The sequence below is a fragment of the Mesoplodon densirostris genome, chromosome 9, assembly GCF_025265405.1.
Source record: "Mesoplodon densirostris isolate mMesDen1 chromosome 9, mMesDen1 primary haplotype, whole genome shotgun sequence".
NCBI classification, from domain to species: Eukaryota; Metazoa; Chordata; class Mammalia; order Artiodactyla; family Ziphiidae; genus Mesoplodon; species Mesoplodon densirostris.
The window spans coordinates 73,656,017-73,670,777 of NC_082669.1; the positions used below are offsets into that span (position 1 = coordinate 73,656,017).

The 14,761-nt window shown below is 37.7% G+C and overlaps 1 protein-coding gene across 1 annotated transcript; it reads right to left on the reverse strand.

Moving 5' to 3' along the window:
* Positions 1-6,294: 6,294 nt before the first annotated feature.
* Positions 6,295-14,669, reverse strand: THAP5 (THAP domain containing 5). Its single transcript, XM_060108007.1, has 3 exons — positions 14,484-14,669; positions 10,112-10,304; positions 6,295-9,587 (listed from the first exon to the last, which is right to left on the reverse strand). Exons 1-3 carry the CDS (start codon positions 14,561-14,563, stop codon positions 8,676-8,678), a joined length of 1,185 nt encoding a protein of 394 aa, XP_059963990.1. The 5' UTR covers positions 14,564-14,669; the 3' UTR covers positions 6,295-8,675.
* Between the last annotated feature and the right edge of the window lie 92 nt (positions 14,670-14,761).

A 14,761-nucleotide genomic window follows, 5' to 3' on the forward strand; every position in this document is an offset into this window, starting at 1 on the left:
ACATGATGAAATTCCATTTCATTTTTACTCCATAACTTCTCCAGGCTTTATTTTTACCTTTAATCCACATATACATTCATTCATCATTGAGAAATATTTGCTACAGATTTTACTGGATTGTTGGTACATATAATACTGGCATTGTTAAAGCATGACTACCTGAGTTATATAGTACCAAGACGCTAATCAGTGACCATTAAAAACAGTCAAATTTACTGATTATTTAGGAACAACAGATTCTTTAACATCTTCTTTCAAAGGAAAAATGACATACATTTTAATGTCTAAGATGAAAATCACATTTAAGTCATTTTTTTTTGTGGTACGCGGGCCTCTCACTGTTGTGGCCTCTCCCGTTGCGGAGCACAGGCTCCGGACGCGCAGGCTCAGTGGCCATGGCTCACAGGCCAAGCCACTCCACGGCATGTGGGATCCTCCCGGACCGGGGCACGAACCCGTGTCCCCTGCATCGGCAGGCGGACTCTCAACCACTGCGCCACCAGGGAAGCTCACATTTAAGTCATTTTTAAGGGCAGAATGTTGTTTTGGGGGCAAAATCCACATCATTCTTAATTCAGCACATTGTGAAAAATCCACTTTATAATCAATATATAATATATAATAATCAATATAATCATTTATCATATATTTTCTCTTAAATATCAAATAAAGCATACATTTCAAATATACAGAAAAATCTAAATATGTGTTTATTAATATAGCACCCCTGTGTGATTATCAGAGAATGAAAAAGTAGTTTTAATATTTTTATCCCCTTAGGTAATATATTTTACTAAAAATAACTCAAGTAAGAGAAGAATATGTTAATAGTTCACCCAACATAAGATATTTTGCTAATTTGTTAGACTATTTAAGTTAAAATTTCTTAATTTAAAAGACATCTATAGGAACATGTAAAATACATTTCTGGGAATTCCCTGGCAGTCCAGTGGTTAGGACTCCACGCTTCCACAGCAGGAGGCATGGGTTCGATCCCTGGCTGGGGAACTAAGATCCTGCATACCACATGGCATGGCCCAAAAATAAATAAATAAAATAAAAAAATAAATCTCATATATTTTAGAATCTGTAGGTTCCAGTTCTGATAGTGAATATTCGTCACATTTCCATTACCTGAATGTATGTAATCAAGTCCTTCTAAACATAGGGTCATTCAATGACCTTACACCTGACAAAAATACAACACTATATTACAACGCCTGAAGAGAAGACAAAACACAGATAGTCATGAATGGAAAAGCTAACACTAATAAAACAGCACAGATACATGAGATAGTCAATAGCATGGCCCAAGACTCTGGGATCCAGGGCAATCTGGAGCCCTTGGCATAAGTGGGGGGACATAGACAGGGAGTCTGAAAAGGAATGTCCATTTGAGGGAATTAATTCTCTCTAGTATGAAAATATAAGAAAATGTTTCACTTCCATTATCTAGAAGGCATAGAATTTACAGAGAGGGAACAGGTGATTAAGTTCACTAGTGATGCAGAACAATAGGTCACCATATTTAATTAGACACTGCATACTATGTATATACATGCCATAGAGAAGACTATTAAAAACCTGAACCTTGGAACAAAACCACTGTGTTGGTGACAGATTAATGATGGGTTGTTCTTAGGGTTTCACTGAGATTGTGAGTAAAGTGAGATTATTATTATTATTTTTTTTGTGTGTGTGTGTGTGTGGTGGTACGCAGGCTTCTCACTGTTGTGGCCTCTCCCGTTGCGGAGCACAGGCTCCGGACGCGCAGGCTCAGCGGCCATGGCCCACGGGCCTAGCCACTCCGCGGCATGCGGGATCCTCCCAGACCCGGGCACGAACCCGTGTCCCCTGCATCGGCAGGCGGACTCCCAACCACTTGCGCCACCAGGGAAGCCTGAGATTATTATTTTAAAGCTTCTTTTATTAAAGTATTAAATATGTATAATGTCATATTAATTAATAACCTAGGTTATTTATTTCAAAATTGGGGATGGAAATAGCTTTAAATTTATATTAAAACAATTTAGTTGATTAGCTCATATTAGAGTGTGGGAGACATAGAAGGAGAGTCTGAAAAGGGATGTCCATTTGAGGGAATGAATTCTCTTTAGTATAAAATACAAGAAAATGTTTCTTTTCCATTATCAAGAAGGTGTAGAATTTACAGAGAGGGAAGAGGTGATTAAGTTCACTAGTGGTGCAGAACAATAGGTCACCATATTTAATTAGACACTGCATACTATTTATATACATGCCATAGAGAAGACTATTAAAAACCTGAACCTTGGAACAAAACCTAATGATGATTAATGATGGGCTCTCCTTAGGGTTTCTCTGAGACTTTGAGTAAAATGAGATTATTATATTAAAGCTTCTTTTATTAAAGTATTAAATATATATCACATTAATTAAACGTAGGTTATTTATTTCAAAATTGGGGATGGAAATAACTCTCAATCTATATTAAAACAATTTAGTTGATTAGTTCATATTAGAGTTAAACCTACTCTCACACCTGTAAAGGTTTTATGTTATCCTCTCCAGTACTGCCTGGTTCTTATTTTCTCTGGGAATAGAGAAGTGGGCCAGTGTGTCACTACAAGCTCAGAGGAGAGACATGAAACTAGAATTTGCTAGCAAGTAGGAAAATGATATACAAAATGTCATCCTCATTTGGCTCACATTTTACTGCTGCAGAGAACTAAAGAAGTCAGTTAGCTGCTCCGCCTGCCCCCACCCCACTCCACGCCACTTCAACCACTTATTAAAAGGGAAATTGCCCCTTTTCAGAGTTTTAGTGAGTTAGAGGAGCATTCTTCTGCCTACCATAGTGTCTAACTTCAATCCCAAGTTTACTGAATCCAAATCATCAAGTCTTTCACTGTAAATCCCCACTCCCCCTCAAATATTCTTAAAACAAAGAGCAATCATAACAAAGCTATAAGAATGACATCTAATCAGAGTTGACCTTTAGAGTTACTTTAATAAGCCTACACGCTCTTTTGTCATTTCAACTAAAATATATTTTAAATTCTGAAACATTTTAAAGAGTAGTAAATCAAACCTGTACCTATTATTTAAATAGATAACATTTTGTCATCTTTATTTAGCTCACTTATTTTTTTAAAGAAGTGACACATAAAATCTCTCCACCGTCACCCCTTCTTGCCTCCTCAGAGGTAATCATTATCCTGAAGTTGGTGTGTTTTTATCCTTTACATAGGAATGTAAATATAAGCAACATGTATTACTGTTTTGTGTATTTTAAAATTTTAATTAAGTAGTAGACTGTTACCAAACCTTTTGCAACTTACCTTTTTTCACGTAGTTTGGGTATTTATTCATGTTGATGCATGTAAATCTAGCTCATTCATGTTAACTACTGTATAATATTCTATTGTTTTGGTTTATAGAGGTGTTTATATTTTTTTTTTCAGTGAATTATGTGATGAGATCCTCAGCTTGGGGGAGGAGGAAGGGGTAGTAGGAGGGGAGGGGAGCAGTGTGAGGGAGAATTGAACTGGAGATAGAACTAGAACTACACAATCAGCTCTCCTGGTTCTTAGGCCTTCAGACTTGGACTAGAACTACACAATGGCTCTCCTGGGTCCCTAGTTTGCCAACTGCAGACCTTGGAATATCTCAGCCTGAAGAACAGCGTGTTTCTCTGGAAAACACAGCCTAAAACACTGCCTAACAATCCACCCCAAAAGAAACATTTTGCTTACAATTTTGTGGTTAAGGAATTCAGGAAGAGCTTAGCTAGGTGGCTGCATTTGCTGCATTTTAAGTCTCAAGTCGCTGGGGCTGGAGAATCAATTTCCAAGGTGGCTTCTTCACACGTCTGATATCTCATTCTCCAGAGTTTCTCCATGTGACTTTGCTTTTCCAGCATGATCTCAGGGTAATCACACATCTTACATGGCACCTGGCATTCCAAGAGAAAGCAAAAGCTCCAAAGAGGATGTGAAAGCTGCCAGGCCCATTAAGGGCTGAGTCTGGAACTAGCAGTGTCACTTTCACTGTATTCCACTGATTAAAGCAGTCACACACTCTTCCAGATTAAAAAAAGGTAGAGAGCGCTTCCCTGGTGGTGCAGTGGTTAAGAATCCGCCTGCCAATGCAGGGGACATGGGTTCGAGCCCTGGTCTGGGAAGATCCCACATGCCATGAAGCAACTAAGCCTGTGCACCACAACTACTGAGACTGTGTTCTAGAGCCCGAGAGCCACAACTACTGAGCCCGCATGCTGCAACTATTGAAGCTTGTGTACCTAGAGCCCGTGCTGTGCAACGAGAGAAGCCACCGCAATGAGAAGCCTGCACACCACAATGAAGCTTGCCGCAACTAGAGAAAGCCCATGTGCAGCAACAGAGACTCAACACAGCCAAAACTAAATAGATTTATTAAAAAAAACAAGGTAGAGAAATAAACTCCACCCCTTGATAAGGGAGTGGCAAGGTCATATACTGCGGAAGAGAATACAGGATGAGATACATTTTGTGGCCATTATTTGGAAAATAGAACCTACTACAGGGATAATAGACTGTGCAAGAGTGGTTGGTTGCAGTGAGTTGTTCCAGTAACTGTGCTGAACTATAGAAGGTGGTGGTCAGAATGAGGAGCTTGAAGGTGACATTTTTCAATGGGATGCAAGTACTGGTGATGACAAAGGTCTACCATTGACCATAGAAATGAGGTGGCTGAAGAGGAATGGAGGAAAAGTTCACTGGAGATGAGGTGGTCAAGTACCCAAAAAGCCAGAGGGTAGAGAATAGGTTAAAATGATAAATGAAACAAAGACCCTTCCTTGAAGGAACTTATCTCTTATACAGATACATCTTGTCTCCCACCCCCACCCCCCAACCTTCTCTGTAGCTTTTTCCCTCTGACAATTGTGAATGAGTGTTTCTACCCACCCACCTCATCCACAAAAATACAAAATAGCATAATCTAAAAAAGAAAGATGTACTTGAACACCAAATTAATTGGCAGAACTGTTCAATTTAGTTAGAAACAGAAAAATTTATCTGCACGTTAATATTCCAACTCTTAATACATGGCTGATTTTTTTTCAAGATTGAAAATATGCAGAAAAGTTCCCTGCTTGATGTTCTTTATTTTAAAAAGTTTTTTCTGAATATTTATACAGTTGAGATTTTTTTTAATAACTGAAAAAGAAATTCAGTCACACCTAATGATTAACAGAATGTAGTGATGTATTATCTAAACAAATCGTGCTGACGTGCCATAATAAATTGTCTATTAGTAAAGAAAGTACACTTTAGGGCACAGCATCATATCACAAATTACAGTAGGGATACTTTGCAAGAATTTATTCAAACTAGAGAATTCTGAGTAACTATCTTTTGAATGCAGCACTTAAAAATGTAACAACTGTGCATTCTTTTTCTTAAAAAAAATGACCTTGTGTGTGTCACAGAAGTGCTGCTTTATTGCTGCAGAGGTCAAAGTTCAAAGCTCAAAAGGTACAGGAAAGAATACAAAGGTAGCCTTAAGAAAATTGGTTTTGTTTATGTACAAAAAAGAAAGTTTAGGGCCTCCCTGGTGGCGCAGTGGTTGAGAGTCCGCCTGCCGATGCAGGGGATACGGGTTCGTGCCCCGGTCTGGGAGGATCCCATATGCCGCGGAGCGGCTGGGCCCGTGAGCCATGGCCGCTGGGCCTGCGCGTCCGGAGCCTGTGCTCCGCAATGGGAGAGGCCACAACAGTGAGAGGCCCACATACCGCAAAAAGAAAAAAAAAAAAAAAAAAAGAAAGTTTATAAAAGTTAATTTACAAACCAAGAACAAAGTTGTATGCATGCCTTATGTATAAGCATCCTTAAGACGTCAAAATTTTTGAAATGCATAGCCAGAAAACAAAAACCACTGCCCCTTGCCAAAACCTGCTTGATGTTTAGATCAACATCACATATTATTTATATGATGCAGTCTTTCTAAATTTGACTTACCAATCTCTCTGACATGTAGGCATAAACAGCTTCCTTAGACATATTTCCTTTTTAACTATCAGATAGAAAGTAGGAAATAGTCTGTGGTGGGGATAGCCTTCTACAACAAAAATCAGTTAATAGGTGGCATAGCAGATAACTGGTAAATGGTACTGTCCATTGGAAACATGGAATGTTTTAAAGATTATATGAAGATCTATATCCTTCCCTAATCATTCTCAAGGTATCAAGGATATATTTGTTAAGAAGGTTCTTGATTTTAGGTGACCAGAACCAAGAAATTCTAAGTAGGCAAATTCAAAATATTCATCCAAACATTTATTGAGTTAATATTACATTGTCAAAGAAACAGAAGTGAATAAAAATTCTGCTTTCAAAAAGCATACAGTCCAGTCGAAGAGAAAGCCATGGATAACATCATGATATACAAACAGTGTAAACACTGTTACGGTGTTATAAAACAAAGCTCAGTGTTATAAGACAAAGCCCTGTAGGAACAGAGAAAAAACAATTTTGACTGGTAAGAAGGGATGACATTCCAACAAAATCGAAATACAATTTTAACAGAATGGTTGAATTTAGAGAATAAAATAAGAAGACACAAAAACAAGTACCTGTCTAGCATGTTTGAGAAATGCTAAGAAGTCCAGTCTGGCTAGAACACAGGATGACAGAATCAGAGAGGATCACATACATGAGAGTAACAAGCTTTGCTTTACTCTGTAGGTATTAAAGAGTGATTACAGATTTCTGAGCTAGGAAAGTTAGGTGGTGTGCAGGTGATACAGCTATATCTATAGTTTAGGTAAAAAGCTGATAGCAGAGTCCCGGAAAATAAGGAAGCAGGAGATTGAAAATATAGGTACTACTAGTTAAGAGGCTCCTATAAGTATGTAAGTAAGAAATAAAGTTGGTCAGAACCCCCAAATAAAATTTATTGGTTAACTGAGTTAGAGGGAACATTCTGAACTGAATATAGAAAAGCCAAGAAAGTATCTTAAATACTTATAATTTAGTAGTTTAAAGAAACACAACTAGTTTAAATTATTCCTGAGTAAACTATAACTTTAAATAGAAAATAACTACAATGTACAACATATTTTATAATGACTTAAAAAGGCTATTTACATCGATATTATTTATTTTAAATACCAGCAAAATGCAACTTAAAAATAACATCACATCAACTTTACTAATTATATACACATAATTTATGCAAAAATTAAGGATTTTTGCTCCATAGTCACACAATAAGGACACCGCTAATCAACTTTTGATAATTAGCTGACACACATTAATATAATACTAATTAATTTTATTAGCCTAAAAAAACTAAGTGACATATGGCCCCAAATAATCATCCATTTACAAAACAATCAGTATACTATTTGCTGTGTAGTCAACTAATATTTATTGAGCACCTCCTATTTTCTGGCACCAAAAACACATTTACTACCTTACAGAATTCAAAAAACCATCCTTCAAAATAGGTAACAGTATTTTTTATATAACAGAAGAGAAAACTAAGAATCAGGCTGACAGGAATTTGCTTAACACCATAAAGATTAACATATTTAATTATATTAACTGCCAATTCTAAGGGATCATCTATTTTTCACATTTGTATTGCTACGACTATGTCTCCGCTTTTACGTTTCATTTTATTTCTATCACCATTATTTCTCTTTCCTACTTGTCTCTCCAAGGTCATCACCACCTATCTATAATTTCTTTTACTAAAATACATATAAGTGGGAAGGTGTAACATTAAATATTACTCTATCATTCTGGAATTTTAAAACAACATATGCACACATTTTAAAAAGTTATACATATTAAATAGATAAAAACATAATTTTTAAAAAGTATTAAAATAATAAACCTCATTGAAATTTTTGGTTTATAAATATAACCTTAAATACAAGGTGTCAAGAAGCTTAAATGACTGTGTATTATGATGGCCTGCCACATATAAGGTACATATTCTTTCAAGTTTAAAGTACCTCTCCTAAGAACTGGGCTAATGGTTGATTCCTTGTTTTAGTTCAATTGGAATAAAATTGTAACTGGAGTATTTCCCTTTATAACACAGAAAACTATAGCCCAAAGGCCAAGCAACACATAATTTAATAAATATTGAGAAGAATCCAACAGTTAATAATATCAAATGCTAGCCAGCATCTAGTTTTATGTGAGTATAAGATTATCATATAGAAAACTTGTTCTATTAAAAGTATCTAACTAGAAAGGGAAGAAACTATAAAGAAACAGACTATGTTAGAGATCTAGTTAAGTGCCCTCTTTTTACAGATTAGAGACTGAGAATCTTGCTAAGTAACTTGTCCAAGTCACATGTCAATGGTAGAACCAAGACTGATCCCTGAGCCTGTTTTCTATTCTGGGCTATTGTTTACCATATCTGTGTTCTCTCATTTTACGACTTAGCCATATTTATTCACTACATTTTAACTTCAAATTTGGAAAATTAAAAAGTAATGAAACTTCTTCTACCCAACAACTCTCTAGTTTTTCTAAAAAATGAGCATTATAAGAACAGGATGCAGTTCATAACATTAGAGCACTTGCTTAGCTTCATTAAGATAAGAACTTTACACAGGAAAAAGTTCATTTTACATATAATTTGGTTTGGCAAACAGAAAGCTTACATAAAAGTCACAGCTTTAAAACCTCTTTAACCTATATCATAGTAACTTCATACGTTGTGAAATGGTTTTCTATAATCTTGACATTTTCTTCAGATAGCCGGTTTTCCTGTTTTAGCTGCCTTATAAGAGCTTCCAAAGACTTCAATCTTCCTAGAGTTTGTTGTTCTTGTAACTCAAGGAGAGTTATCTTTGAATGTAGTTTAGAGACTTTCTGCCAAAGATGTTCCTTACTTACATCTTGTCTGCAGTAAGAATGCTCAATCTGTAAAACTTCCATCTCATTGTCTATATCCTTATATGAGTCTTCAACATCTATGTCTTCTTCCATTTCCACCTTTTCTTTGGGGGCAGGTATAAAAGAATTAATTGTAGTTTTGGAATTTTCTGTAGGTACAAAAATGGCAATAACCGATTCTTTATTTGTGTTTAATTCTTTAACTCTTTGAGTAATTGTGCTGAACAAGAATGGATTTTCCTGTGACTTAATTTCCACAGAATTATTTGTAAAGTGTGGGTTAGCAAGATGATTGGTAGTTATTTCAAGCACTTCTTGGGCTTCCAGAGACTGCTGAATACCTTCTGAATTTGAAGTTGTCAAAGTAATAGTTGTAGAATTTAGATTCTCAAAAGATGTGTGAAAACCACCTATACCTATGTCTTGATAAACTGATGTTTCCAAGGTAGGTTCTGATTTTCTGGTATCTTGTTTAAGCAGATTAAGAGTTAATACATTATTTTGTAAACTTCCTGCTTTTGGATCTGGTGGCTTTACCAAGGCAGATGAATCAAGTAATTCTGCATGTTCAGGGGGCACATCTGTGTCAACTGTATTCTTCTTTGGCTCATTTGATGAAAATGACTCTTCTGACTTGGCTTTTAGGCATACTTCTTTCTCATCTTTCAATTTTTTCTTCTGAGATTTTTTTTTGGAAGGGTCTTTCTCCTATAAAATAATATTTTCAAATTCTAATAAAGATGTCCTTACTAGGCTTATTCCCTTATTAGTTAGTGCTGACTATTTCAGTACAACTATGAGCAGTATACTGGCCAAGCAAATGTATTCAGTTAAAAAAATGTTTTCAGTATATAACAGCTCAAAATATACTTGAAAGCATTTTTTTAAAAAACGTTATGCATAATCAATATATCAATATAATGGAAAAAAATCTCAGATCACTCACAAGACCAGTAAAAAATCTAGATCATTAATTTACATTAATAACTTAACCTGATAATTTATGTATGTGTTATCCTTGGCTCCTCTGAAGCTATGCTTCAAAATGGTTTAAATCTTTAAAAAATTATTATACTTTCAGTCAAAGCAAATTAGTTTTTCTTTTTCTCAAATATGTGTTTTCCCAGCAGTTATCTTTCCCTCTCATCCCCTCTACCTGATTACCTGCCACCCTGCAATCTGCCACCATGCTCAGCATTATCCCCTTCTCCCCTACTCCCTGCCTTCAATACCTGATTCTCTTCAGGCAAAGAAAATATTGTTGGAATTGCAGTTTGTTTCAAATAGCGAATACCCCATCTGATGTCAAGAGAGTCAGGAGTAAAATGGTCACTACACAGGAACTGGTATTTACTGGGAACCCATGAATCTCGCTTCATGTTCTTTAACCATTTTTCAAGTCTTTCTTTGTCATGTAGAGGAAACCTGAAAGTAAAAAAAGGAAAACTTTGCTATATTTTAACAATTTTGCCAGATTCCAGGCCTGCACATATAGGTAACCTATGGGTCAAGTGCCACAAAAGCAAGACAACCACTCCTACCATACAATAGCATCTTCATGACAACTACTACCGTATCATCTCTGCAGCAAAGAGGACTAAGATATGAGATGTGTAGCCAAAGCTTTTGTCTGAGAAGAGTGGCTTGTAAAACATAACTCAGAATCCCTTCAAGTAAAACCTATGTTACTACAAAGGATAAAATCTATTCATATTTGCTATGGATTACATGTCTTTTTCACTCTGTTGTGTAGTTTGCCTAGAACTAGTGAAGAGCTTTGTAACTACAAAGTCTTATTCAAATATATTTCATAGTAATATAACAAGTCAAACGGTTTCTTGTCTATAATTCAAGAAGTATTAAACTTCAGGCTCTTACATTAATATTTTTAAAATACATGGGCTTCCCTGGTGGCGCAGTGGTTGAGAGTCCACCTGCGAATGCAGGGTACACGGGTTCGTGCCCTGGTCCGGGAGGATCCCACATGCCGCGGAGCGGCTGGGCCTGTGAGCCATGGCCACTGAGCCTGCGCGTCCGGAGCCTGTGCTCCGCAACGGGAGAGGCCACAACAGTGAGAGGCCCGTGTACCGCAAAAAAAAAAAAAAAAAAAAAAAAAATTTAAATACAGAGACGTTAATTCAAACAAATGGTTTAGCTGACATAAAATGAATACTCAATCTTATAAAACTTCTAATACTCCATTCTCTTTACTGGAATCAGCCTCAATTCTATCCATTTGTAATTTAGTCCAATATTTCTAGTCTTCTATAGCTGGTAGATTAGGAACTCTAAAATTCAAGTATTCAAGTTCTGAAAGAGAAATTGACACAAGAACTAAACGTGTTAAAGGACAGACTCAGATATCTTATAATATGAAACAAACAGAAAAGATAGAGAAAGGTAAAACAGCTCTTTATACGTGTTCTTCCTGTACTGAGTAACCTGGATTTTTAGAGTTGGCTCTAACGTACTACAATGTGTTTTATGGGTAAAACTGGACTAATGGGAGAATTTGACAGAAAACTTTATTCTACCAGTCTAATCAGGTTTGAGTTAAACTGAATTAAACAACAGTGATTTATACTTCTTTTGAAGATTTTACAAGAACACAGTCCAAGACACATACTACATAATAATTTCCTACTAGGGCTTCCCTGGAGGCGCAGTGGTTGAGAGTCCGCCTGCCGATGCAGGGGACACGGGTTTGTGCCCCGGTCTGGGAAAATCCCACATGCCGCGGAGCGGCTGGGCCCGTGAGCCATGGCCGCTGAGCCTGCGCGTGCGGAGCCTGTGCTCCGCAATGGGAGAGGCCACAACAGTGAGAGGCCCGCGTACAGCAAAAAAAATAAAAAATAATAATTTCCTACTTATAGAAAAGAGTAACATAGAAGGATCTCATACAAAAAGCAGCTGTTACACATTCCTCCCAGTCACAACCATTTATGCTTCGTAGTAGCACGATTTTTAAAAATAAATACTGACAACTTTGTAAGATGCTAGACGAAAAGAGTCTGGGTACTTTGTAGGAAATAATTTTTAACCCTGATATCCTTCCGTGGAAAACTCAGATTATCTGCCTTTGGAAGTTTTTACCATAGATATAATATTCATACATGGTGTGAAAATTTTTTAACCTTACATGTATCAATGACTTAGGTTATAAGTATGATAGGTCTAACGAGAAAAGGCATTTAACGGCAAAAAGAATTTTCTTTTCAGAGGACTTGTAACTCTGCTATCTACAGATAAGTTTATACCTTTGCTGTTATAGCTAAAATGAGAATATGCCTTTTACAAAAAAAAATTTTTAATGTAATTTCATGTATACGATGCCGTTTGTAAATTATTTCTATTGTACCTATATGCTAAGTTATCAAACAATTAAAAAAATACACTTTGTGAATGTCTTTATTGGTAATTGTATTGCAATGCTTTCTTAACAGGTAAATCTCTAGGAACTCTCCTAGAATATGTTTCTGGAACAACTTAGTATCTCTACATTGGTTCAGTTTGTTTGACTGGTAATTTTGTGTCTCTGTCTTATTAATTCTCCTCAAAACATAAAATAATCACTGGTATAAACTGGTCACCATATGTATATATTCACTGAATTTTCTAATTAGTATAAATTTATTTTGCAGCTTGCTATAGTGTTAGTATGAGAAAATTCAATTCTTCAAGTTTGGTGCTATTAGGGGAATAAAACTAATTCAATTTTTAGTTTGCTGATTACACATGAAATTTCAAAAACTCATTTAAAAACTCCACTTTCAGTAAATTCATTTTGAGGAAAAAATTCTTTATAATTGACTTCCTCTGGCATTATTATTTTTCACTCCTTAAAAATAGTAAATACGCAGTCCACAAAGATTAAAGAATTTTTAGTCTGAGGTTATGACGCCCCCAAATCCAAGGCCAAGGAAATATGGAAAATATGGGGTTAAATCAAGCTCAACATGATCCTTTGCTACAAACCTCCTCAGAGCCAGAGCCATTAATATACTAGCATATATTTCTCCCCCTAAAATATCTCTTTGCAACTTGTGGAAGGGCTTCGAGGAAGATAACCCTGGAAATATTGCCACATGGTGTGAATTATTTGGAGTTATCAGTTTTCTTCATTAGTTAAGATAATGGAAAGCAGCTGAGTCATTAGTGAACAGAAAACTTTAGGTCTAAAGTCAAATAAGCTTCACAAAATAGCTAGTGAAAATTCAAAGAAAGTTAAAGACAACCAGGTTAGGGCTAAATTAATTATTTTTAAATACAAGAAATAAAGGAAATAGAATATCCTAAATACGTTGACTTTCATAAACACTAAGCACGTTATGAGTGCCAAACGCCATTTTATGTCTTTACACACTACGTGTGAATTAGGTATTACTAGTGTCTCCACTTTACATATGGGAGGTCTTAGCTAGAAGGGTTAAATAATTTACGGAAGGTTATTCAGCTACAAAGTAGTGGAGCCAGTATTTGAACGAAAGTCTGGCTTTGGAGTCTGGCCTCTTACTTATTACACAATACTGCTTCACTATTCTTCCAAATAAAAATGGGTAGTTCTCGGGTTCCACGAAAATATTTCGTGGCTGCAGTAATTTGGAATACAGGTATTCCTCACTTCTCCAAAGTTCGCTTTCTGCCACTTCACTTTTAGGAAAGTTAGGTCTAACAGGTACTGATGCCCGACCAAGATTTTCGCTTTTACGAAAAAAAAAAAAAAAAAAAAATTGCTTCCTCGCTTAGGAAAGGTTTCAGAGTAACGCTCTACGTGGGGAGAGCGGGAAAAACCTGTTAGCTCTGACTTACCCTGCTCTCTGAACGAATGGAGAGTATCTAGAGCCCTGAGCAGGAGGTAGGTTATAATTCTGGCTCTGCCACAAAAATTTCAAGGTCACTTACCTAACCTTTCTCAAAGGCCTCAGTTTCGTCAGGAGAAAGTGGAATTAAATAACAACTATGCGGGCCTCCCTGGTGGCGCAGTGGTTAAGAGTCCGCCTGCTGATGCAGGGGATACGGGTTCGTGCCCCGGTCTGGGAGGATCCCATATGCCGCGGAGCGGCTGGGCCCGTGAGCCATGGCCGCTGGGCCTGCGCGTCCGGAGCCTGTGCTCCGCAATGGGAGAGGCCACAACAGTGAGAGGCCCACATACCGCAAAAAGAAAAAAAAAAAAAAATAACAACTATGCGACCTAACTCACTGGAAGTGTAAGTTAACTTTAAGTGAACCTTCCCACTTGGCACGTTTGATGCACCTGAAGTGGTGGTTAAGGTCGTCAATGAGATGAGTTCCGGGGAGGTGGGGAAACAGCTCTGAAAACCACGGAGCACCGCGCAAACGTGACTGCTTTAGGCGCCCTATGAACACTCCAACAGGCCCCAACGCCTCGCCACACGCCTAGCGACCTCCCTAGAAATGTCAGAACATTTCCAGGTAAACTGAACTCGAGCCTTCGCGCCCTCCTCCCGCGGAGGGGCCGAACACGGCCGCAGAATGAAGGACGAATTTATAGAGCTGACAGGAGATACGCCAAACCCCAACCCCATACGCCACAGGACTGCGACCCAAAGGCAAGCTGACGCTTCTGCGTTAGGAAAAACTTACGGGTAAAAACTCAGCTTCCGGTCTTTACTGTTTCGTCCCCGGCGGTTCTTACAGCAAATCGCTGCGCAATAGCGGGGCATCGCTGCGGCGAGGCCACAAGAGACCCGGGCCGCCGAGGGGTACAGGCGGGCCTTCCTCGCTGAGGCGGAGCCGCAGATGCAGGCCGCCGGAGCCACCGCGCCTGCGCCAGGCTGGGCGGAACGGAAAGACAGTGCAACCCTCGACTCACTTCCGCTTCTGCCGGCTTCAGTACAGCCCTTTCGGGGGTGGGGGCCGGA

Coding starts and splice junctions, on each gene's coding strand:
- THAP5 (XM_060108007.1), bottom strand. CDS start 14,563: ATGCCCCGCTATTGCGCAGCGATTTGCTGTAAGAACCGCCGGGGACGA. Junction 10,305..14,483: donor CGGAAGCTGAGTTTTTACCC/GTAAGTTTTTCC, acceptor TTTTACTTTCAG/GTTTCCTCTACATGACAAAG. Junction 9,588..10,111: donor CTTTGCCTGAAGAGAATCAG/GTATTGAAGGCA, acceptor ATTATTTTATAG/GAGAAAGACCCTTCCAAAAA.